Here is a 26,198-nt window from a genome sequence, read left to right on the forward strand (position 1 = left end):
TGACTGTAATGTGGATCTTGCACTGTCAGTTTTGCAGATTCTTTACATTACCATGCAGTATATAATACAATATTATTATGCATGTCATAGAACTGCAAGACATTATTAGTACCATTGTTAATCACTGTTGTAAAGCAAAGTTACCACCTAAGGGTGAAATTAACATGTGTACATGAATGTGGATGTCTGTCTGTTTGAATATAAGGATGCATACATTTTGTAAGTTCCTAAACTATTTTTTGAATTTAAGACTTTTACACTTGGCATTTTCTAATTCAATTTTAATTGATTTAACTTGTATTTTTTCAGTATGGTAATATTGCGAATGGTTTTGGAATAAATAAGCATTAGAGATTGAACATTTCCACTCATCTCAGGTTTCACTGATATTTGTTATTACTCTGTCATCATCTTTCTAATGGGTTTCAGAAAAGATACCTCCCTTTTAATAAATAGATAAATATAAATAAAGGCAAAAAGACATTTGGCTACATTTAACAGAACATGGAAGTATGCATGACATTCATGGACTGTATTAATCTACTTCCAGTGATTGCACTGGTAAATCTAGGTGGTAAATCTGAAGGGTTAATGGCATCCACTTATTGGTAATATGCTTATTTTGCTGTTTAACATATTGCTCATCTGTCTTTATAGTACATAGACATACAAACAATGCCAGTGGCAGCTCATACTGTCACTGAATTTAAGAGATCCTCTGGAATAAGAGTCTCTACCTTACAGTAGATAATACAGAGTACCAATTGTACATCTGGTTCTGTATTCAGCAGAGCAATATGTAGGCTATGTTCAAGCAGTTCAGCTGTTACATTGCAAAACAGGAATGAATATTTGGTAGAAGCAAGGTATTAGGATGACCTTAGGATTTTATCTCATCCTAAGGATGGATAGCAAAGTCTTTCCAGCTAAGAGCAGGCAACGGGGAGGTTTTTATGTAACATCATTATAAGATTTGGAAATCTGTTGTGAATAGTCTTGTCTGAATTGACAGAAATGGAGAATTAATCATAAAATCATAGAGTAATATTGTAAGACTTATCAGCATTATAGCAGTGAATTTTCCATATTCTGTTGCTTACTGCCTGTCCTATCTTTCAATTTCATTTTTGGATGACCTCTTTTCACTTGAGGCTGAGAAATTAAATATAATCTACAGAATAAGCCTCAAAGTGAAAAAGTAATTTTTTAGATTATTTCCTCTGCTTCCTGAATAATTGAAATATTAAATAATGACTGTGTTACGATATGCTAACCCAGAAAGGTAGGTTATAGTGTGGCAGTTCTGTATTTAGATCTCAGCTATGGTGGAATTTCTAACCAACATTATAAAGAAATAAAGAGAGACTGGTTTTTGTCTTTGCCAGGACAATAGCCCTGTGTTTGGCCATTCAGTACCAAAGTCACTGCTCTGTTTTAATTAAAAAAAAACCAAACAAACCAAACCAAACTCCTCTCAATGTTTCCATGTTCACTGTTTAACCCAAGGACAAAACTGCTGGAGCAGGAGAGGGATTATTATTCCATTCCCATTAAATGGAAATTAAACTAAGACAAATGGTACTTCTATAAACCAGCCTTGATAAGAGTCTGACAACTAAATTGGTATAGCAAAATGGATGAAAAATTACAATAATGCATAGAGACTTAGATCATTATTAAGTTCAGATAGGAAGGTGTTTGAATTTCATATTCAAAAGAAGTACTTATTTTCATATTAATTTAATTAAGGTAGAAAGTTGGTAAAAAGATTCATTTTTCTCCTGTTTAATATATTGCAAAGCATAAAGCCACAAAGTTTAATAATAATAGAACAGTGGGGATATTACAGTAATGTTGTATGTGAAAAACACATCTGGAGAAAAGCAAATGCCATTTCACAAGCTGTCAGTAGATGGCACAAACATGTATATAAAAATTTGGGTGTTCCTAAGTATTGTTACTCAGTAGGATAGAGTTACAGGAAGTTCTTTTTTTGCTTTCCTGAGAACATTTTCTGCTTTTTCGGACAGCAGGGATTTCTGGTGAGAAAGTTTTAATTTTGTTGACTTTGTGCTGTTACTAGTTAGCTGGAATTGTTTTATATTCTGTTTGGAATTATATTCTTATTGGAAAATGAGCCTTGTTTTCCATAGCAAGTGTATGGTGTTCTTTCAAGTGTATGGGTAAGCAACGATGGTGAAGTTGCTTATGTTTGGAATATTTATCCAAAAAGCTGTCCAAGTAGCAGTCTCTTTTTATTGGCACTACACCCATAGTTAAGTGGGGCAGAGTGATGGCAGTGGTTTTTCTATAGTTTTCTACAGTTCAGGAACTGGGTCTAACCTGATCATGTGTTTCATCCTTGTGAAAGGCATGTTTGTAACATTAGAGTTTTTTGCTATGTTGGTAACGTGTGAAGTGCATGTCTTAATACTGTACTGTCATAGCTAAATGTATTCTGTATATTTCTTATATTGAAGTTTAGTCAGTTTATAGCAGTTTTATATTGGAAAAACTCTTAAAACCTCATTTTTTAATTTCTCCCCTTGCTCTTTAAACAACAGGGCACTTTCTTGCTATGCTCTTGGCTTGCCTACCTTCCTGGATTGCTTTTCTTGATTAAGCCTTTTTTATCACGTTTGAAGACATGAGGATACCTCTGAATTAAAAGTGATATGACTATGAAGGATAATTTCTACAGTATTAACCTCCAAATCACAGGTTATATGTTATAAAAGTTTTTACTTGTGTTGCTTCCTATGATATTCTAAAGAAATTTTGATGGTACTCATAAATAATTTGACTGAATGCTAGGATATATGAAAGAGAAAGAAAATAAAACACATGTAGAAGAATCCTATCCTTTTTTCATCTAGTCCATGGATATTGCTGAAATTTTATCCGAAGAAGGAATAATGATTTAAAGGTAGATTTTTTTTCAGATTTCTCTTGAAGCTACATATTTTAAACACATAAATTTATAAACACATGAGTAGACTTGCCTAAACAATTAGAAGAACAGGACTGAATATGCCCAAGTGCCTTTTGAGGGCTGTGATGCATATAATTTTTCCAAATGAGATTTTGGAAAAAGGCTGGAAAAGTTTTGCCATATTACCCCCCAATTTCTAGATGATTTCCAAGCTTAGTTTCATGCATTCTTTAAAAAAGAACTCAGTGGACTTTTTTTTTTGGTGGTTTTTTTTTTTTTTTTGGTTTTTTTTTTTGGGTTTTTTTTTTTTTTTTGTTTTTGTTTTGTTTTTTTTGTTAGATCAAGTAGAACATGTATTTTTCCCCAGTAATTCTGAGAAAGCTTGTGGAATGGTTAATGGTGCAGTGAATGTAGTCTTTGAAGTTCTAAATCAGTCTGTCAGGTGATAGCTACTGTCTCATTGTAGAGTCATTAGAAATATATAAACTTGGAATTTAACCCCTTCAAAAAGTTGAAGGCCTGTGCAGTCATTAATAAATACTATGGAAAACTTCAGGCAACACTATGATTTAAAATTAATGGGAGGAAAGAGGAAAGAAGAGGAAATGAAAAGATATTAGAAATCTGGAAAGCAACTTTAAATAATATTTACACATGTAAAAGTGTTAAAACCAAGTTCTTACCAGTTCCTCTTTTAGAGGGGTGGTCTAATGGATTTATGCAATACCTAAAATGAGATTTAAGATGGTATTCTCAATGGCTGACTTAAACAAGGGAGGCTGGCTATCCTAAACTGCTACATTCAGAAAGGAAAAGTGACCTCTAATAGGGAAAACCAAAGTAAAGACACAGTTATGATTTTTTTCTCTTTGAAGTCTGTTTAAATAAACCTCTCTTTCACAACAGAGATTTTTGAGGTCAGTGTCCTTAAATCAGGGCTGTATTTTGTGTACAGAGATTCTACAACTGATATATTTTTGTGTAGCCTGCAAATATTCCCAGTGTGTCTGGTGTTCTCTTTGTACACATGTCAAACGAGATGTGAGCACCCCACTTTCAGAGTCTAAATTCAGGAAATGCTTAAGCTCAGACAAGAAGTGGACCCTGCTTTGGACTTTCCCAAGGCATAAATATAGATCATTCTACCCTCATCTGCATTTTCCCAGTTAAAAGAAGCACTGGTGATCCAATCTCAGCTATCAAAAGACATTCAACTTTTGATTCAAGCTCTTGAACCTCCATCCTATGTTTCAGTCCAAGTGTTGCTGTCAAAAGTCCATTTTTAAATAATGTCTCTGAGCCCAGTTCACATCACTTAACAGAGAATCTGAGGAGAGGATGACATGTTGACACTAGTTACTGTACTTTCTAATCAAAGTGTATTACACAGTTTAGGAAGCCTTCATAATACACTGTATGACAGCAGTAATTCTGTAAGTAAGCAGCAAATTTTAGACACCTATGAAATCAGACATGTTTTGTAAAAAACTGACTCCTTATTTGTTGAATACACCATAGTTGCCAAATAAAAAATTCAGTGGTCTGTTAATAAAGAATGTCTCTCCTGAATGATTGTAGAAAATCATTGCTTTTTGAATCAAACAGAGAATGAGAAATTGGAACCTTAAAAGAATCTCTCTCTCTGATGGTTCCTGCACATCTACTTAATAATACAATCTGTTTTTTGCTTGTGTTTCTTTATTTTCTGCAGGATTAGAACAAAGATGGACAGTTAAGAAAAGTATTGAGCATCTCCAAGTAAATAGAAAACTGTGTGACACAAAAGATGAGCTTTCTTAGAAACGTTTTTCTTTATAAGTGTCTCTTTGCATTAACTTTTTGGAACCACGTCAGCCTCTCTGTGGAAGATGAACTCTTCACATCTGTTTCTAACAATTTTCCAGAAGATGATTCTAACCAAAAAATCAAGAGCCTGCCACTCCTGTATACAAACAGTAATCAATCCAAAGCTGATTTTGATTGGGTTGTGATACGAAATACTACAGAAAGTCTGTCATTGTCAGAAATCACAGATGACAACGTGGAAAAATTGATAGCTTTATTATCTAATTTCAGACAAGGATCCAGATTACAAAATCTGACACTGACAAATGTGTCAGTGGATTGGAAATTTCTTATGGAAATTTTTCAGACTGTATGGCACTCATCCATTGAATACTTCAATACTAACAATGTAACACAACTGTCAGATGTTGAAAGTTATAACTTTGACTATTCAGGTACTTCTATGAAAGCATTGACGATGAAGAAAATTATAATCACGGACATGTACTTCACACAGGATGACCTATACAAAATATTTGCAGACATGAATATTGCAGACATGACAATAGCTGATTCAGAGATGATTCATATGCTTTGTCCTTCATCTAAGAGTCCCTTTAGATACCTAAATTTTTTAAAGAATGATTTAACAGATTTTCTTTTTCAAAAATGTGACAACCTACTTCAGCTGGAGACATTAATCTTGCAGAAGAATAAATTTGAGAGCCTTCGCAAAGTAAGCTTCATGACCAGCCGTATGAAATCACTGAAATACCTGGACATGAGCTACAACCTGCTGCGCCACGATGGAGCGGACGTGCAATGCCAGTGGGCTGAGTCCCTGACAGAGCTGGACCTGTCCTCCAATCAGTTGGCGGATGTTGTGTTTGAGTGCTTGCCAATCAACGTCAAAAAACTCAGCCTACAAAACAATCAGATCAGCAATGTCCCCAGGGGGGTGGCGGAGCTGAAGTCCTTGGAAGAGCTGAACCTGGCATCGAACAGGCTGGCCGACCTGCCGGGCTGCGGTGGCTTTACATCCCTGCAGTTCCTGAACATAGAGATGAATTCGATCCTCACCCCATCTGCTGACTTCTTCCAGAGCTGCCCAAGGGTGAGGGAGCTGCAGGCCGGGCACAACCCGTTCAAGTGTTCCTGTGAACTGCAAGCCTTTATCCGCCTGGAGAGGCGGTCGGGGGGGAAGCTGTTTGGCTGGCCAGCGGCGTACGTGTGCGAGTACCCAGAAGGCTTGCGAGGAACGGAGCTCAAGGACTTCCACCTGAGCCTGCTGGCCTGCAACACGACGCTCCTGCTTGTGACAGCTCTGCTGCTGACGCTGCTGCTGGTGGCTGCGGTGGCCTTTCTGTGCATCTACCTGGATGTGCCGTGGTATGTGCGGATGACGTGGCAGTGGACGCAGACGAAGCGCAGAGCTTGGCACAACCCTCCCGGAGATCAGGGGGCCGTTCTGCAATTCCACGCGTTCATTTCCTACAGCGAGCGCGATTCGCTGTGGGTGAAGAACGAGCTGATCCCGAACCTGGAGAAGGGGGAGGGCTGCGTCCAACTGTGCCAGCACGAGAGAAACTTTATCCCCGGCAAGAGCATTGTGGAGAACATCATTAACTGCATTGAGAAGAGCTACAAGTCCATCTTTGTGTTGTCTCCCAACTTTGTGCAGAGTGAGTGGTGTCACTATGAGCTGTACTTTGCCCATCACAAGTTATTCAGTGAGAATTCCAACAGCTTAATCCTCATTTTACTGGAGCCAATCCCTCCGTACCTTATCCCTGCCAGGTATCACAAGCTGAAAGCTCTCATGGCAAAGCGCACCTACGTGGAATGGCCGAAGGAGAGGAGCAAGCGTGCCCTATTCTGGGCTAACCTCAGGGCAGCCATTAACATTAACCTGCCAAAAGCTGATGAAAACTTGTCTGAGGAAACAGATTAAGAAATCTTTCTATTGGAGTTTCATCTCCAATAGTGAAATAATTATTAGTGAAATAATAAATATGATTTCCATTCATTGTAAATCTATTTAATGTTTTGTTACAAAATCTTGTTTCTAACTAGTTGTCTGTGTTGCCTCCTAACTGTACTCAAAATTCAATTCACCTTGTTGCAAATCTCTTGAGATAGCAAATTGCAAATGAATTTGAATGTAGATTTTGAAATATTACTTGAAATATTGTAGTGAGTTTTTCTCAGCAGAATAAGATTCTGGAACAGTTAGTATCGTCATGTGGAAGAATGGTTCAGCTGCTGGATAGTTTGCAGAGCTGCTTTAATCACAAAATTTAGACAGCTTTGTCAAAGGAGATCTTTTGCTAAAATTGGTTCATGTGAAAGAAAATGAAGGGTCCTGAGAAGGTACCTGAAGTCCAGAGCTCAAAATGGTTGCCAAATAGTCTTTGCTCAGATTCAGTGGATAAAAGGATAGGACCCAGATACAGAAATTTGTGAACTTTGAACATGCCAAAAGCAAGGACTGAGCAAGGAAGAAAAGTTTTGCGGTTTTTTTTTCTTAAGAAAAAAAAAAAGGTGAGGCACTTCACTTTTTAGCTTGGCATTACAACAATGGAGAAGCAGTGAATTCACAGAGCTCTCATACCCATAGAGTCCTGGTACCATTTTGACCCTGAGAGATACCTTGACCAGAGTAGGTGGGAGGGCATCTGCAGTAACAGAACTGCCTGCATCATATTGTCTATGTTTTGAGAAACTCCTGACACCTCTAAATCATGCTTTTGTCCCCTAGCTTTCTACTTTTTGTTTTCTTATCCATATATCTTACTTTATGCTTATTATTAAAAGAATCTGTCCTTTTCTGCTGAAACAGTATCTCTTCTAGCATGGCTATGACTTGTGGTCAGAAAGTCAATAGAGCTTGAAAAATTTCCCAGGTTTTGAGACAGCAGGTAATTTAATAGTTTATTCACTGAGTTAGAAAAACAAACTACATTTACAATATTTGCTTTCCTTTACAGAAATATAGCAGGCCCCTCTGTCTGTACTTACACTGTTTTAGCTTCAAGAAAGCATGGCTGGGCTCAGGCAAACATTTACAACTGCTGAAGATGATGACTCTTCTTTGCCCCAACTTCCTCTTTGCCCCAACAAGGACAGATTGTTTGAAATACCAGAGCTAGATGACCATGAAGCAGGAAGTTTCCCTTCAAAAATGTTTTTCAACATGTATTTGAGAGAAAAAGGGATGTTATTATGAAATCCTCACGTAGTATAGAATGTTTACATTTTATCTTATTTCTGTCTTCCATTACTAGCAAAAGGTTTTAATTTTGATGTTTGCCTGAGGTCTAAGTAGGCTGAGATTTCTTGATCTGAAGCCTTGTCCTGTGAGTGACTGTTTATGACCTGTAGAAGAAAGGTCAAATTTAACACCTTTAGCTCTCTCATCCCACTTAGTCTCAAAATTAATATAACACACCTGTTACCAAATTGCAGACATTTCATTCAGGACTATGGAAATGTTTTCTCTGCTTCCTCCTTCCCCTCCCACTACTGCTTCAGTGTATGACTCATTTAACCCTTTGAAAACTGAAGATGCTTGTTTTGTCTATCCCTTTCTCACAACCAGGGACAGGTGGATTATGTGGTGCCTTGCTTGAAAATTTTCTTCAAAAGCCTCAGAGTTTTAGGCCAGTAACTGTTGAAACCTCTGCGATACAATTAACATCCCCTTGTTTTGTGTAACCTTAAGAACTCATCTGGCTTTCCCTGGCTGGAAGACAGAGAAACCCTTTGAAAGTCAGAGAGTTTCCAAGAAACCTTCCTGCTACTCATGTGGGAGACATTACCATTACCAGAAATAATACAGGCTTTAACAAGGCAAGCAAGGTTTGTTTGCCACTTTGGAAAGAACTTGGAACTATGTGACCTCAGGGAATATAGCTGCTGATGTGATAAGCAGAAGTATATAATTACAGTTCTGTGGTATTGCAGGTTTCTGGATTCCAGAATCCTCGAGTGAATAAGTTGGAAAGAGTGGCTTTTAATGAGCATGGACATCAATTAAAACTTGTACTTTCGAACCAGAAGCCCACATACTATTATCTTTTTTTTTCCATATGTGCCAAATAATTGATTAAACAGCTAAGCGTGTAATGAATCTATAGAGCTAATTTTTCTGATTCCACAAGAGAGAATGAGTTTCTCGAGTGTTATTAGAATATTTCAAACAATTATCTCACTCTCTGTCATACTCTCAACCCTTTCTATAAAACCAGCTTTAATTCATGAAGAATTTTTTCTGTGTTCATGGGGCTATGTGTAGTCTTTCAGTACAGTTTATCTGCACAGTTTGGAAAGGGACTAACCTCTTCTGTGCAGCCTGGTGATGTGTGCCTGCATTTGGTTCTGCACTGAAATGTCTAACTGCTGCTGCACTCCAGTTATCAGGCAAAGGGAGTGTGTAAATGTGTTCTGATGCCAGATACTGTATCAGAGCAGATTCCTGGCATTTGATTAGTCATCTTGGTGACTGGCAGGAATGCTATTTTTACATACATAAAAATATCAACATACAAAACTGATAACATGGGAGTTAAACACCCTCCAAAACCTGAAAAATGTGCAGGATGAAATGGAAGTGTAAAAATGTAAATGTTTTTATGTATACTTAAGTAGTGTATAGCATAAAGGAAACTGGCAGACAGTCAGACTTGACACCATGTGGGTTGCATGCTGAGACCTCAGCTCTTCTTTAGCTTTAGAAATGTTACAAAACATCTTCACTGAACTTCAGCTGCAAAGAGGTAGAGGAAGGAAAAGCACTCAAGGGAAAATAATGGGACTCTGTGGGAGATTCTGCTGAGAGGACGGTTTAAAACTTCTGTGAAACCCATGTTTTTACTCAAGTCTTTGGTTAGTTGTTTTTTTCTTTTGGAAATATTTGCTGAGATTGACTATAATGCTCATTTGTAGTCACTGTTTTGTCAAGAGAAAAGGGTATTTATAATCAGTGAGAAAATTGTGTGTTCTGCAAGGTGGCTCTGGGTTACCAGTTTGATTTCCACTGCTTTGATCCTTGTGTCTATTTATACCAAAGCAAAATAGGCTTGAGCATAAATGTAGTACAGTATCTGCTCACTATGACTTGTGGTGGCATTTAGCCTTTTTTTCACCTACTTGACATATGATAATTACAGTTAAATTCCTTGATGTGACAAAACATCAGCTTTGCAAACCTTTAATTATTGTATTAACTTTTCATGAGTGCTTCGATGAGTTCATCTGCTGTGAGTATGCTTTAACCCCATGTCTTGCACATGTGAGTTCCCTTCTGCAGTTCTTGTCAGAAAGATTCTTCACACTTTTGGCACAGTGCTGGTCCTGAATAGCTTTTCATACCTGGCCAAGGGTAGTTGTGGTTCCTCTCTGGGTAAATAATGATGAAATACAGGCAGAAGTGTGAAATGACTTTTTCTGAACATTGATAGAACAAACTGCAACAAACCCCAGCAGTGTAAAATTCAGAAATGGAACAAGATATCTGCATGAACATAAGTGAGCTGACTATGGAAAAGATGGTATGTAGCTGGTACATTTCAAGATGCTTGAACAGAAATACATTGCTTTAGTTTTTGCCTGTCATGAAAAATGACCAAATCAGTAAATTGAAACCAGCCCCAAACAAAACTTTGGTGAATTGGTTAGTAAAAATAAATTATGCAAGGTTCCTAATGGTTTAACAGAGGCATTCAGGAGTAACAGTTTCATTTTAACTATCCACAAATTTTTCTTTAGGGCAAACTGTTTATTTGAATGTATTATAAAGGTTCATAAAGAACGGTGGTAAAAAAATAAATCATACTACAGCTAATAGTTGTGTGTGCACTACAGTCAGTTCTGATGAAAGCTGATAGTGTATTTGATTTTGTCCATGCAGCAATTTTTTTTCTAGGAATTATATTCAAAGCAAAGCTGCCACTGTTTTGGCTAATTGTGATGTCATTGTTCAGTCAACAAGTGCCTTACTCTATTCAGTATCATGGATTAATGCCTAGCAATAGGAGCGTCTCTTTTAACTTGGAGTCTAGATGGAATCAGCTGGCAAACACTCTTGCTGCTTATTGAGAAACATTCATGATCCCTGATCTTGTCATGGGTCACAGATGCTGATTTTCTCCCAGGCTCATGTCCCTGTTCACAATATTAACTGAATGGCTGCTTTCTTGGATTCCTTCAGCCCCAGATTGCCCTCTATTGTCATATTCTTTGTGGCTTCATTACAGCCGTCTTGTCATAGGGAATATTCTCTTAATTTTTATAATTTTTTGGAGGAAGCCACAATGTGAGGTATCCTTGATAACCATTCTAGTGTAAAGATGATTGGCCTGTAAAAGTTTTTAACTGTGCCAGTTTGCCCCTGTTACTAGCTTTTGAGATACAAACTTCTGTCATCCATCAGTGTGCTACATTAACTACTCTCTTTGATGAGCAAAAAATTTTGGTAGGGTAGAGTTCTGCAAGAGATCTTAATATGAACAAAAGTTGTCATTGAGGGTTCTGCTTCCTCTTTTCTGTGTGTGCAAAGAGGAGATGCAGTTGACAGATTTCTAGAACATCTGTGTAGCATCAGAAGCAGGCTTGAAATTAGAAATGCAGAATTAATTGAACAGTCTTGCCAAGGGAAATATTCTACTTACAGATAGGTTTATTTCCTCCTAAACCAGATAGTTATATAAATATTACAGAAGTAAATGTATTGTTAGTTTGAGCTATTAAAAGTTTCCTTTCATTGTGCTCTTAATACCTGCATTGTAAGGAGGTTTACGGAGGTTTACTTAATTCTTATAATTGTATATCTTGTTTTAAAAAGCCCTGAGTTTTTTTTTCAGTTTTTTTCTTTTTTTTTTTTCTTCCTAAGGAAGGTAATTATTGGGGAATTAGCATCTCATGTGAGATTCCCCACCCTGAAGATTACATATGTTTGAAATTCTATTTTGAGGATGCTAACCAAGTATGCAGAGGACTTTTGCTGGTTCTTCAACTTGAATTCCATGCACAAAAGGTGGGTTATATTTGCATCATTGTTTATAATAATTTTCTCTTTGATATATATATCTTGGACTTCATCAAATCTCAGTGCTGGTGTTTCTTTAATGCTGGAAGATACTCTTGCATTTTGAAGTTTCAGTGAAAACATTCATCTGAATTTCAGCAAAGAGGAAAGGGAGAAAAATAATTTGGTATGGCAGTTTTAATTCTCAGCCAACACCAGATAATTTAACACCATTCTAAAACAGCACTGGAGGGATAACCCTTGATCCTTACTATTGCTTTTCTAGATACATTTGCTTTACTCTTTGACTGTGGCACTCTGCAGGGCTGTAGAGTGTGGCTTGTCCCTTGTTGCAGTATCTGGCATAGCATGTACAGTAAATTAAACTCATCTGGTGCTGGAACATGTACAGAGAATATATTTCTGGTTTTTTCTCCCTTCAGAACATTTCTTGCTTTATTACTGACATCCCTTTTGCCTGGGAGGAAGTTCCTCCAGATAGTTCTAGATCAAAGTTTCTTTGATTCAAGAGTTATATTGTTTATCAGCCTGGACTCTGAAGAACAGAATCAACTGCACTTTGAAGGAGCTGGGCCAGATCTCCTTGTCTTGTTTTGTCTTCAATTGGTACTGTACTTTGACCAACCATCCCCAGAAATGAAGCTTAATTTCTTTTGTGTCTTCAGATACCCTAGCACAGCTTTCTGAAGGCATAATTTGGCCTCTCTATTGGATTCAATAGAGGTAGAAATACTTTAGTGACTTATTCTTTTAATGCTTTTGGTGTTGTTAATTGCATGTATTTTTGCTTTACTTAATTAAGAAAAAAATTGATTAAGCTTGATAGGAAACTTGGATGGGAAGGGTTGAGTTTTGATATCAGTTAGTAAAATTATTAGGGACTAGCACCCATTATAACATACAACTGGAAAAAAAAAAGAGGTATTGGTTTCTATTTAACAAACGATTACACAGGGACAGAATTTTAAAACTTTGGGATTTTAGATATTTTTAACAGAAAAAATCAGAGCAGAAAATAAAACTGAGGATGTTTGTCTCCTGAGACTGTTTATGAGTTGTTTATGCTTCATATTGTCTGTGTGTTTTGTTTAGTGCTTGCCAACAAGAGAGTAATGCCCAGGTCATGGTTTTTCAAAAAAGGACTGATGCCTCTCCTAGCCCATGGAGGATATTGATAGGCATGACTAGATATTCATTCAGCTGGACTATATCCACAAAATCCTTTCCTCCTTGGGTTTTTGATACTTAGAACTAGATTAATCATCCCTCACTATTTTTAGAGAGGTTCTTTGTCAAGTTCCACTTATAGGAAAATGTAGGAAATTTCATAGGACACCTAGGAAATTCTGGAGTCTTTGTAATGTCTAGTGTTTTCTTTCAGATTTTGGGTATCACTGCTTCATGCATAGTGCAGTCATGATGTAGTATTACCATTAGTATGCTTTTGGTCAGACTGATATTACAATATTCATTTGTGTGGAGTGTGGAGGGTTGACCCTGACAGGATGCCAGCTGTCCACCCCAGCCGTTCCATCACTCCCTTCCTCAACTGGACAGGGAGGAAAATATAAAATGAAAGGCTTGTGAGCTAGGTAAGGGCAGGGAGAGGTCACTCACCCATTACTGTCACAGGCAAAACAGATTCAACCTGGGAAATTTATTTAATTTATTACAATTTAATCAGAGTAGGATAATGAGAAATAAAATCAAATCCTAAAACAGCTTCCTCCCAGACCTCCCTTGTTCCTTGGGCTCAGCTTCACTTCTGAATGCTCAACCTCCTCTCCCAGTGGCACAGGGGGTCAGGGAATGGGGGCTGTGGTCTGTTCATCACTTGTTGTTTCCTTCTTGTTCCTCCTCACTCTATTCCCCTGCTCCATCCTGAGGTCCCTTCCACTGGAGATAGTTCTCCATAAACGTCTCCAGTGTGAGTCCTTCCCACTGGCTGCAGTTGTTCGAGAACTGTTCAGTATGGATCCCTTCCATGGGGCACAGTCCTTCAGGCATGGGCTGCTCCAGAACAGGTCCTCTGTGAGGTGACAGTCCTATCAACAAACCTGCTCCAGAGTGGGCTCCTCTCTCCACAGCACCACAGGTCCTGCCAGGAGCTTGCTCCAACATGGGCCTCCCATGAGGTCACAGCCTCCTTCCTCCTTCATCCATCTACATGCTCCAGCATGGGGTCTTCCATGGCTGCAGGTGGATCTCTGCTCCACCGTGGACCTCCATGGCCTGCAAGGGCACACAGCTGCCTCACCATGGGCTGCAGAGGAATCTCTGCTCCAGCACCTGGAACACCTCCTCCCCCACCTTCTGCACCGACCTTGGTGTCTGCAGAGCTGTTTCTTCCATATATTCTCATTCCCCTCTCCCAGCTGCAGTTGCTCTTCCCAGCGCTTTTCCCTCCTTCTTCACCATGTTATCTCAGAGGCACCACTAATGCTGTGGATGAGCTTGGCCTTGAATCCAGCTGCTGCTGGCTCTATGGAGCACAGAGGAAGCTTCTGGCAGCTTCTCACAGAAACCAGACCTGTAGTTCCCCTGCTCCCAAAACCTCACCATGCAAACCCAATACAATGGATGGTATAATTCCTCAGAATTCTTGGCTTATTGGAAAAATGGACCCTTATGTCTTTGTGCTATAGCAAGGGCAAAGCTGATAATCTGGCCCTGAGAGGGTGCATGGCAATGTCCAGGGTCTTTGGGATGTGAGGAAGAATATCCTTTGAGTGAAGAGGTTGTTTTTGCACCAGTTCCTGTGAAGGTAGTTTTACTGGAGTTTTGTTCCCAAATTTGTGTGAACTTGGGATGTATAGAAACAGCAGATGGATGGGTTGTTTTGTTCTCCTTTATTCATAAATGCATTGATGTTGGTTTGTACCAGTTTTGTATTTTTTCATGATTGTTGAGAAATTTGTATTTCTTAACATCTATGTGTTTGTAACATACCAGTGGCATCCTGCCCATCATAAGAGAATCAATTTATATTTGACTGAGTCAATAATTAGACTTGAAGAATGGGACTGAGAACAATTGGTAAGAACTGAAAACAGGAGTATATTAAAATTTTTTTATTACATATATTTTACATTTAATTTTATTTTCACAATAAAAAAACAACTTAAACCATTCAACAGAAATTCATTATATTTCATGTATTTTTTTTCATAGGGCTGGACTCATCAGTGAGACATATTGAACAGAAAACAAAGATACGCTTCTGTGTTTCTCTGTTTCTTGTCTTTACATGATAAAGCTGGATAGCATTATGAGATCCCTGACAAATATCTATGTCTTTACTTGTGCCTTTACATTCACACTATGGAATAATATCCAGCCAACTGTAGAAGATGAATTTATTGCAAATTATTCAAGCAATTTACTAACTAAAGTTCCAAAAAACACTCCAGTCCATACTCAAGTATTAGATTTATCACATAATAGGATCTCTGGACTTAGTATCTCAGATTTTATTCATCTTTCTGACCTTCAAGTATTAAATCTTTCTCATAATCTAATTACGATGCTTGACTTTAGTGTCTTTATTTTTAATGAAAATTTAGAATACTTAGATTTATCTCATAATAATATTTCAAAAGTTTCCTGTCTAACTCTTGCGTATCTTAGACATTTAGATCTTTCTTTCAATAAGTTTACTGCCCTGCCCATCTGTCAGGAATTTGGGAACATGTTTCACTTGAAGTACCTTGGATTAAGTGCTACGATGATACGAAGGTCAGACTTCAGGTATATCAAACATTTGCAGCTGCACACTGTCTTCCTGAACTTGGGAAACTTTTCACTGTATGAACCTCAGAGTCTGACAGTCTTGACTACAAGGAACCTCCACGTTGCCTTTGCAGCAAACCAAAACTTCATTTTTTCCCTCTTGTATGATGGAATGAGCACTTCAGAAAACTTAAAAATAGTTAACTTAAGATATACCTTGAGTTACAAAGATTTCCCCTCTCCACCTTTAATGCTTCTGAAGAAAATCAAGACAACAGCTCTCACTCTTGATGCTGTGGACTTACAATGGGCTATCATCCTGCAAATTTTTGTGTTTATTTGGTTTTCACCTGTGGAACATCTGACTGTGAGAAATTTGACTTTTAGGGGACCACTGGAGGACCCATCTGAATATGCATTTCTACCCTTATTAAGCTCTGTGGAACAATTAATCTCTTTGGATGGCTCCATGAAATCATTAACTTTGGAGCATGTTCGTAATAAGGTTTATTATTTCAACCAGGAGATTCTATACAGACAGTTTTCAGAGATGAATATTGTCAATTTGACAATAGCTGATGCATATATGCCACACATGCTTTGCCCCAATAGAACAAGCTCATTTCAGTATATAAATTTTTCTCACAATGCCCTGACAGATGAGTTGTTCCAGAATTGTGGCACTCTCATGGATCTGAAATTACTTATTTTGCAGAAGAATAAATTTGAAAGCCTTCGCAAAGTAAGCTTCATGACCAGCCGTATGAAATCACTGAAATACCTGGACATGAGCTACAACCTGCTGCGCCACGATGGAGCGGACGTGCAATGCCAGTGGGCTGAGTCCCTGACAGAGCTGGACCTGTCCTCCAATCAGTTGGCGGATGTTGTGTTTGAGTGCTTGCCAATCAACGTCAAAAAACTCAGCCTACAAAACAATCAGATCAGCAATGTCCCCAGGGGGGTGGCGGAGCTGAAGTCCTTGGAAGAGCTGAACCTGGCATCGAACAGGCTGGCCGACCTGCCGGGCTGCGGTGGCTTTACATCCCTGCAGTTCCTGAACATAGAGATGAATTCGATCCTCACCCCATCTGCTGACTTCTTCCAGAGCTGCCCAAGGGTGAGGGAGCTGCAGGCCGGGCACAACCCGTTCAAGTGTTCCTGTGAACTGCAAGCCTTTATCCGCCTGGAGAGGCGGTCGGGGGGGAAGCTGTTTGGCTGGCCAGCGGCGTACGTGTGCGAGTACCCAGAAGGCTTGCGAGGAACGGAGCTCAAGGACTTCCACCTGAGCCTGCTGGCCTGCAACACGACGCTCCTGCTTGTGACAGCTCTGCTGCTGACGCTGCTGCTGGTGGCTGCGGTGGCCTTTCTGTGCATCTACCTGGATGTGCCGTGGTATGTGCGGATGACGTGGCAGTGGACGCAGACGAAGCGCAGAGCTTGGCACAACCCTCCCGGAGATCAGGGGGCCGTTCTGCAATTCCACGCGTTCATTTCCTACAGCGAGCGCGATTCGCTGTGGGTGAAGAACGAGCTGATCCCGAACCTGGAGAAGGGGGAGGGCTGCGTCCAACTGTGCCAGCACGAGAGAAACTTTATCCCCGGCAAGAGCATTGTGGAGAACATCATTAACTGCATTGAGAAGAGCTACAAGTCCATCTTTGTGTTGTCTCCCAACTTTGTGCAGAGTGAGTGGTGTCACTATGAGCTGTACTTTGCCCATCACAAGTTATTCAGTGAGAATTCCAACAACTTAATCCTCATTTTACTGGAGCCAATCCCTCCGTACCTTATCCCTGCCAGGTATCACAAGCTGAAAGCTCTCATGGCAAAGCGCACCTACGTGGAATGGCCGAAGGAGAGGAGCAAGCGTGCCCTATTCTGGGCTAACCTCAGGGCAGCCATTAACATTAACCTGCCAATATCCAGTTAAGCAAATGAGTAGGAGAGTGATGCTTCACCTGCTAGTAGTATAAGTATGTGAATAACTGACTTGGCTTTTTTGCATTAAACTCTGTTAGTATTTTTTTCTGTTTTCTTGCAATGTCCCCAGTTTGTTGCGAAATGTGGCACATATAGAAATTGCTATTGCTTATTCAAGCCATCCAAGTAGTCAGAAGTCATCTCTAGTTGCCCGTCATCAATGAAGAGAATGAGAGAGAAATTTTCATAAAATTGACCTTATTTTTAGGTTGCATTTATTTTGGACTTCTCCTGTTGAATGCTATATTTGAAAGTAATAAAACTAATGGTCTGTTTGGTGTCATCAGGCTGCCAAGGCATACATTTAATCTTTGTTCTGACGTGAATGTTGTGAGGTTAAGATTGTAGGGATCTGCTTTCTTGTTTTTAATTAAATAGCACAAAGAAGAAAACTCTTGTTTGAATCCCATCCAGTACATTGTTATAGTAGGTGTTAAGTGTGCAGTATCTGTATCCTTTTTGCTTGTTTTCCCTTCTTGGAAATCTTTCCCTTCATCACAGAGAGACTTTCTTGGGCATGCGCTGAAAAGTTGAATCCATTAATTCTTGTTTGATGCTCTTCTTCCTTTGCTGTATTAACATTACCAATTGCCTAGAGATAGGTGCCTGCCAAGTCATGATTTCATAGAATTTGCTATTCACTGTGCTTATTATTTTTTATAGTATTGTAATATTGCTGCTTTCTGCTGTGATTGTATTGAGCTATACTGGGTTGCATGTTTTTTCTGTTTCCTAATACTTAGAAACTTGATGTTTGGAGGTGAACCCCTTTTATCTCCAGGCTTCCACTGAACTCTGTTACCTTGCTCATTATAGTTACAGCTTAATGGAAATGTAAAGTCCTGAGATTACAACTGTGGGCAGCGCATGAGGTGATCAAACTGGTAAGAGGATGTGGTCTTTAACACTCACTGACGTGGCTCACCAAGCACACACCACGTGTGGTAGCTAGATGAAACAGTGAAGTTGAAGTGGTGGGAGAGCTTCCTGGTGTCCAAAGATGACACTGCTGGCACCCACCTACCAGTACAGGTTAACTCGATAGGATCACAGTAGGATGCCAGGTGCCTGGCTTCTGAGCTTTGGAAAGAAGAGCTAAAAGTATCTACTAAACCTAAATTATCACCCAGTTGTTTCCACACTCATTAAATCTGTATCTCTCCAGTTTAGAGGAGGATGTTGTGGAGGACCATGTCAAAGCCTTACCCAGAAATCAAGATTTAGTAGGGATTAGGGATGTTGGTGGATGTGAGGCTGGACATGACCCAGCCATGTGCACTCAGGCCAGAGAGCCAAACGTGTCCTGGGCTGCATCCAGAGCCCCGTGGGCAGCAGGGGAGGGAGGGGATTCTGTCCCTCTGCTCTGCTCTGCTGAGAGCCCATCTGCAGTGCTGCAGCCACCTCTGGGCCCCAGCATAAGAAGAATGTGAACCTGTTGGAGTGAGTCCAGAGGAGGCCACAAAAATGATCATAAGGCTGGAGCACCTCTCATATTAGGACAGACTGAGAGAGCTGGGATTGTTCAGCCTGGAGAAAAGAAGACTCTGCAGAGACCTTGTTGAGGCTTTTCAGTAGTTAAATAGGGCTTATAAGAAAGATGAGAATAGACTTTTAAAAGGGCTTGTTGTGGTAAGACAAGGGGTACTGGTTATAAACTAAAAGAGGCCTGATTTAGGTTGGATATAAGTAATAATTTTTTTATAATGAGGGTGAAACACTGGAAGAGATGGCCCAAAGGAGTTGTGGATGTCCCATCTCTGGAAACATTCAAGGTCAGGTTGGGAAGGACTCTGAGTGATCTGATCTGATGTCGTTCCTGCTCATTGCGGGCAGTTGGACTAGATGACCTTTAGAAGTCCCTTCCATCCCAAACCATTTTATGATTGTATGATTTTATGATTTTACAATTTTACCTCTCTAAGACTTCTTGACACTTTAAAGTGGGGAATGCTACCAAGAAATCCCATGCCCCTTCTTCCTGAAAGCCTTCTCCTCCTCCCAGGCATTACAGCCTAACATGATTAGCAGTCACACTTAGTGCTAATGGGCTGAAGGGTGTGTAGTCTATCCTGTTTACTAGACAAGAAAAGAGGAAGTAAAATTTCTTAATTCAGGCTTTCCGGTCTCTGTAAATTTAATGCATCAGCAAACTGGGGTTTATGTCCTAAATAATGTACAGACTGGGCCGTGGAGGAGTCCCTCACCTTTAAGACTGTTCTGAAATGTAAGTTTTAGGTGGGTGTGAAAGAAATAGTTTATCAACTCTGCCATGTATATTGTTTTGGAATATTAATGCTGTAAGAGCCCTTTATACTCTATTCTTCCCACCTCACAGATCTTTTATGCAGATGCCAAATATTTTGGTTATGTACATACCATAAACTACAGCTTCTTAAAACTTCTTCTTCTGAGTTCCTTTGATAAAACAGACTCATTTTGTCATGGTTTGGTGTGTTGGTTGGTTTTTTTTTTTAAGTAAGCACTATACAGTATTTCTCATCAAGCAACATTGTGTTGGCTTAGTTAGTGTTCAGCCAGGCGAGACTTTTAATTGTAAAGGATACATTTCAAGTGTTTTTATTACTAAAAATTGCAGTGAAGACACAGAGATCAGTTTTAAATCCTTGAGCAGATTTCTGTGTATGACAGGATTGAACTCAGTGACAGCAAATAAGACAGAGGGAAGAGTTTAATTGCTCAAGTATGAGAAAATGAATATTATCTTAAATTACAATCTCAGGAACTTAAATTGTGCCTTTTTCTCAGACTAAGAGGGACATCCAGTGGCCGATGAAATTATCACTGCTTCCTGAAAATGATCACTCAGTCTAGAACGTATGCAATGCTTTTTGACTCATAGGAAAACAGAGGTAAATGTTACCAGCCCAGCAACTGGAGTAGCCTCTTGCAGGTGTATGGCTCGTGAAGACAGGTCAGAATGAGCTCCTCCCGTGACAGCTGCCACACTGGGCCACTGGCCCTCGTGCCACTGATCCCTCCTGCCTGAACCTTAGAAATCAACAGCATGATAATGAGCTGTCTCTGACTTTGCAATGTGCAGTCCTTATTTTCAAGCAGGAGGCCAAGAAACACAAGCCAGTAATTTTATCATATTCTGATTGCTGTTTGCAGGCTTTTATTTTTATGCCTCACTTCTGCTGTACCTGCTTTCCCTTCTGTACATCACCATGGCATAGCACAGGTGCACACCAGGCTGATCTGCAGGATCCCAGGCAGCAAGAGATCAACATCCTGATGCAAATGCTTCAGCAGAAACGGGAAGTGCTAGAGATGCATAGTGGGTTCAGCCAGGCTGCCTCTTCTTAGGCATCTGGTAAGGTGTGAAGAAATAAAACCCCATTCTTCATCATCATCATCATCACCATTATCTCTCAGCAGAGCCTGTGGGTGTGTCTGGAGGTGTGCAGGACTCATGTGATGATGTGTCAGCAGCCTCTGGCACCCTGCTCTGGGAGAGGCTGTGGGGAGCAGGCCCAGTCAGTCATCTTGTGAGTGATAAAAAAGGCAAACTCACGTGTTTGGTGCTCCACACCTGCCTATGGGCTAATTAGAATGCCCTAATTAGAATGCCCTAATTAGAAGCCAGTAAAACATTTTTATGAGCTTGCCACTAAGTGTGCTGCAGGACACAGCTCCTCCAGCACAAATTCCTGGTGCTCCTGCCTTGGGCCCCGTGCGGGGCAGGCACACACAGGAGGTGGCCACTGGCCGGGCAGAAGGGCCACCCAAACAGCCAGAGCCACAGGGGTCTCCTCCAGGCCTGCCTCTGACCCAAGCTCGGCATCACTGCTCTTTGTCATCCAGCATGTGACAACATGACCACGGACATCATTCTGAGTGTTTTATTAACAAGTATAATACATATGCACTGTATACTAAATATACTAAATATAGTATGAGGACTGTACAGTACAAATTTATGTTCACAGTTTGACATGACAAAATGTCATTACTGAATTCCCATTGGACTACCAAAGTAGAAACAGTGAAAGTACATTAAACATTCACATCTTTAGTAAGAAAAGATTACCAAAATGTCTCCATATTTGCAAGTTATAGTAATGCATGCTAGAAACCTTTAATTAGCCATTTTGTCTTATTAGCTTATAAAATATATTACATTTTATTTTTAAAATTCTGCATAGTTTATAGAAGTATTAAAGTAAATAAAAATCCTTGCTATATTTGCAGGTGAGAGATGCTAAGCAAAAATATTATTTTGACCCTCTAAAGTACATTAAGTGCTAATATCTGTAAAATATAATGAAAAATGGTGTAGCCCTCTTAAAAGATGTAAAATGCTTTGTAAATTTTTTAGAAAGGATTTGTATTCATCTGTATGTTGCTAACCTTGGCAGAGACAACATATTTGAACAAGACATGGCATTAGAAGTATCTTATTAGAAGTAATTAGAAGTATCACTGCAGAATGCCATTTAAATAAACCCCACACATTAATACCTGCTTTAGTTTCTTGCAATTGTATTAGAAACTAGTAATTTATTATAATCAAATGGCCTAAACAGGCACATTTTAGTAAAACAGTATTACCTGTTATGCACTGCACAGTGCAATACTGTTAGGTGGGAAGGTTTAAATATACTCATTCTCTGGGATTAGGATCTTCTATCTTAACTGGTTTTCTTTAGGGCATAGATGGAATGACTGGTTCTGCAAAGTATTTAATAGAGTACATTTAAAAATTGCAAGGTATCCCTCAAATCAATGTTTGCTAAAATGAACCAATGAGCTGGTTAAGATATAAATTCACACTCAGCTAAAAGTGTATTTGTTTGTGACCTTTTAGACATCCCACAAAGACACTACAGAGACAACTGAAAAATCCTATAAGGAAGGCATTATCATGTAATAATCTCAAATACTTACATTTAATATTTAAATTTCTGTTGTCCTAATTCGCAAGACACATGGATGAAATGTGAAAGTTCTGCTTAATCTCCACTGTATTAGACCCCATCATTAGCATAAATACTTTCAGGAAAAAGGTCCATAAGCTAATGAATTAACATGGAAAATAACCTAGACTAAAGTATCTGAAGTAAGTGTCAGTTACAAAGAAGTGCTGCTTTTGGAGTACTGATTCAAAAAATATTAAAAAACATACTAATGAAAACATTCTATGTAAACCTCAAAGGAGAAACAGAGCATTAGAAAGAAATGTTCCTTAAATATTCTGAATTTTATAAATTTGCATGTTTAAGGTAAAAATGGGACCAGTTGCCATTAAGGTACTTATTTTTATAGTATCTGTTTTTTCCCCTCTACAACAGAACAGAGAATTGTTTTCATCCCAGGGTACTAAATGTCTGTAGACTTGTGACTGGTGCCACAGGGCTCCCTCCACACAGCCTCTCAGCCAGTGACCTGCTTGAATTTACAAAATTGCCATTAAAACCTAGAGCTAATTCTGCTACCACTGAAAAAAAAATATAAATCAGGAAGTCCACATTCTGGAACAGCTGCTCATTAGTATCAGTCTCTTTTGTACAAGTTTCTCCATGTCACTAACAATCTGGCCTACCAAGAAAGAAAAAAGACCCTTTCGTGTGCCAGGTGTTTCAGCGCCACAGGTGAGCAGATGAGGCAGTTCCAAGACACAAGATGTAGCCCTACCGAGGTGGTGAGGATGTATGGAGCTGGAACAGAGCAATTGCTGTCAGAGCGTTTTTCTACAGGAAGTACAGACCTCTCCTTCTCTAATTCTGCAGGCATGTGGATGTCAGCAGAACAGCTGGTAAAGTCCTATCACCAAATAAAGGCTCTTTGCACTCACACTCTTGCATCTTCAAGATTGTTTGGCATTGGGCTCCACTGGTTATAGAACAGCCTATCTGCTCCACAAGCTCAAATATACCCACCTGCAGATGGACACTCCACCTGTCTCCTGCAGAGTTCTATGAAACTCTTCCTCCCCTCGCACTTCCATTGTTCACTGGGTTTTTCCAAAAGAAAGGAAAAGCCAACTTCAGAATGTTTAACGTACAGGGAATGGTGGTTACCTTACATAGGGCAAGGAAGGAAAATGTGCTTGTGTGTGGAAGTGTAGAGAAATACATCCTGTTTCCTTGCAGTGCCACGAAGTCTGCCAGCTAATACAGACAGAAACCTTCCTTTCAGAGGGCTCCCAGACAGGAACATTTCTAGGGGCAAACTGCAGGTTGATTGAATTCAGTTTCTTTTAGCTATGGAGTTCTGTTTGCTAATGGGCATGGTTTTAATGCAATAGACACGTCCACAGGGAAGCAGTTGTACCTACCATTGAGAGACTAGTAGAGTCACAAACCAGAGTTAGGAATTGGATGATTTGGTATATGCTTTTATCCAAAACAGATACATGACTCAATTTATCATCAGAAGTACTTAATATCTGATGCCATCTTCTCATAAAAATATTGTGGATCAATAATTTTAAATACTGTAGTGTATTACAGTGATACTCACAACAATACAGTTTAGAGCATTTTTGACTTAATGATTGCTATTTTCTGAAGTACAGCAAAGAGAAAAAAATTATTTAGAAGAAATGCAGGAGCATGATTGCAGGGGGATAATCTATATCCCTGAAATGAGGTGCAGTAGGTTTCCATGAATCTCATTTAATGCCACATCACAGAAGAGTACCATAGAATCACAGAATCATAGAATATGCTGAGTTGGAAGGGACCCATCAGGATCATCAAGTCCAACTCCTGGCCCTGCACAGGACACACCAAAAGTCACACCACATGCCTGAAAGCATTGTCCAGATGCTTAACTCAGGCTTGGTGCTGTAACCACTTCCCTGGGAAGTCTGTTCCAATGCCCAACCACCCTCTAGGTGAAGAACTTCCTAATGGTAAACCCCTGACTCAGCTTCAAGCCGTTCCATCCATACACTTGCACAGAAGCCAGACATACAGAGTCACACAAAGTCTTCCTGTAACAAATCCAGTGGGGTATTATGCAATAAAAACAAGGATATATACTACACTATAATACAGATGACAGATGACATTGGTTTAGATGCGCAGTATTATGTACAGACCAATTCCTGTCCATTTTTCTTCTTGACTGGGGTAAATGATACTATGACTCAATCTTTCTGTAAAGTAATTACACTGTTTAGATTTATTTCCTCAGTAATACTCACTGTTTGGGCAGAGGGGATTGCTAAATCAGGTGTCTTTCTAAAACTGTTGTATGAACCACATTGCAGAAATCAACACAGCTGGGAGAGTCTATTCATTGCATTGTTGAGCATAAAATGAGAGTGCATCCCTTACAGGGCACATAAATAATAGTCTCTGGCAAGGACTAGCATTTCGGATATTCAGTAACATTTACTATTTTATCAGTATATGCTGAGTTGATTATATGAAGAAACCAACAAAAGCCATTAGTTTAAAAATTCCCTTATTCACAAATGAAATACAATAAACATACTGAATGCAGAAAGGGTTTGCTTAGCACCCCCAGAAGAAAAAAAAGAAGTGTTCACATTCTTTAGGTCTGACCCGTGGCAAGGACATAGAAGGGTTAGATAACATCTGTTACTGACCATACGTAAGCGTTTAATGGTATAAACTCAGAGATCCAGACCAGCTGAATCCAAATTAAAATGCATGTGTAAAAAAACAAAAAAAGTGTGGCAGGAGTCAGGGACAGAAGACATTCAGACTAGCATGTGGCGTTTCCTGTGAAGAGCAAGATGGTCCGAACGTGAAAAGCTACGATCACAGTCTGGACACTGGAAGGGTTTGATTCCTGTGTGCTTGCGGAAATGCCGCGTTAGTTCATCAGAACGAGCAAACTTCCACGTGCATCCCTCCCAAGTGCATTTGTACGGTTTTTCTCCTGGAAAAGGAAACACAGAAGTGCAGATTTAAGACATGAACACATCAGTTCGGATCACCTAAGTTCACACATAAATCTGATAGATTTGTTCTACTGCCTTGCCAAATTCCTGTAAGTACTGCAATGCTTTCTCCAAAAGCCCCCAGACAGCTCAAAGCTGAAGAGTGCTCTGCGCTAGAAACTGTGCAGTCCAAGTCATGGACTGCAAAAATTGCTACCTGCCACAATTAATTTTTTTATTGTCTCTCTGTTCCTCTCTGCCATATTAGCACTTGTTTTGTATTACGAAACCCAGAAAGATGAAGGTTTAAGCATTTGTTCACGTATTTTCAAAACTGGGATCTCATTTTCTAGCTTTCAGGGGGAAAGGACTGTGCTACCATAAAGCACAACAGGCAGATCTTGTGATTTCTGAAACTGAATGCAGTGTAAATGACTAGCATCACTGTCGCAAGTATCTCAACTTAAACTCTATATCATTACTGATATGTCATCCTCCTCCTTTAACACCACTGTATTGCCCAACAGGTAAATGGCTGGCCACTACTGGGCTCCATTTTTCCTAAAAGAGGTACCCTTGTAAAGACCTTGGATGTATATATTCATTCAGCATGCAAAGATGAACATTTCTGTGGAGAACAGACATGGGGATGTGTTTACTGGAACACTCATTCAGATAAAAAGCACCACTGCACCAGTGGTTAGCATCTCCACAGAGCAGATGTGCTTCCATTTGGCATACAGTCCAAACTTCTGCAAATGGGCTACTCCCATAGAAATTACAGTCAAATTTAACTGTGATGTCATAGGTGAGCCAGTGCAATTTGAACTGTTTTGGTGTTTACAGGG

General features: G+C 39.5%; 3 protein-coding genes across 6 annotated transcripts in view; 2 read left to right on the plus strand and 1 right to left on the minus strand.

Annotated features, from left to right (window-relative positions):
• Nucleotides 1-2,073: 2,073 nt before the first annotated feature.
• Nucleotides 2,074-6,754, plus strand: LOC128786811 (toll-like receptor 1). Its single transcript, XM_053940455.1, has 2 exons — nt 2,074-2,721; nt 4,644-6,754. The coding sequence occupies exon 2, from the start codon at nt 4,719-4,721 to the stop codon at nt 6,666-6,668; it is 1,950 nt and encodes a 649-aa protein (XP_053796430.1). The 5' UTR covers nt 2,074-2,721; nt 4,644-4,718; the 3' UTR covers nt 6,669-6,754.
• Nucleotides 6,755-10,789: 4,035 nt separating this feature from the next.
• Nucleotides 10,790-17,522, plus strand: LOC128786712 (toll-like receptor 6). The gene is made up of 3 exons (XM_053940217.1): nt 10,790-11,035; nt 11,607-11,750; nt 14,934-17,522. The coding sequence occupies exon 3, from the start codon at nt 15,010-15,012 to the stop codon at nt 17,422-17,424; it is 2,415 nt and encodes an 804-aa protein (XP_053796192.1). The 5' UTR covers nt 10,790-11,035; nt 11,607-11,750; nt 14,934-15,009; the 3' UTR covers nt 17,425-17,522.
• Nucleotides 17,523-21,323: 3,801 nt separating this feature from the next.
• Nucleotides 21,324-26,198, minus strand: part of KLF3 (KLF transcription factor 3) — a 28,325-nt gene continuing 23,450 nt past the window's right edge. For all 4 annotated transcript variants that reach the window (XM_053940222.1, XM_053940218.1, XM_053940219.1 and 1 more), the window contains one exon: nt 21,324-25,349. In XM_053940222.1, coding sequence (XP_053796197.1) covers nt 25,168-25,349 — 182 coding nt within the window. In that variant the 3' untranslated portion in view covers nt 21,324-25,167. The remainder of the gene's footprint in view (nt 25,350-26,198) is intronic.

The sequence above is a fragment of the Vidua chalybeata genome, chromosome 4 (genome assembly GCF_026979565.1).
Source record: "Vidua chalybeata isolate OUT-0048 chromosome 4, bVidCha1 merged haplotype, whole genome shotgun sequence".
Taxonomy (NCBI): Eukaryota; Metazoa; Chordata; class Aves; order Passeriformes; family Viduidae; genus Vidua; species Vidua chalybeata.

What these genes read in the sequence shown, in the direction of transcription:
- LOC128786811 (XM_053940455.1), top strand. Translation starts at nt 4,719, where the DNA reads ATGAGCTTTCTTAGAAACGTTTTTCTTTATAAGTGTCTCTTTGCATTA.
- LOC128786712 (XM_053940217.1), top strand. Translation starts at nt 15,010, where the DNA reads ATGATAAAGCTGGATAGCATTATGAGATCCCTGACAAATATCTATGTC.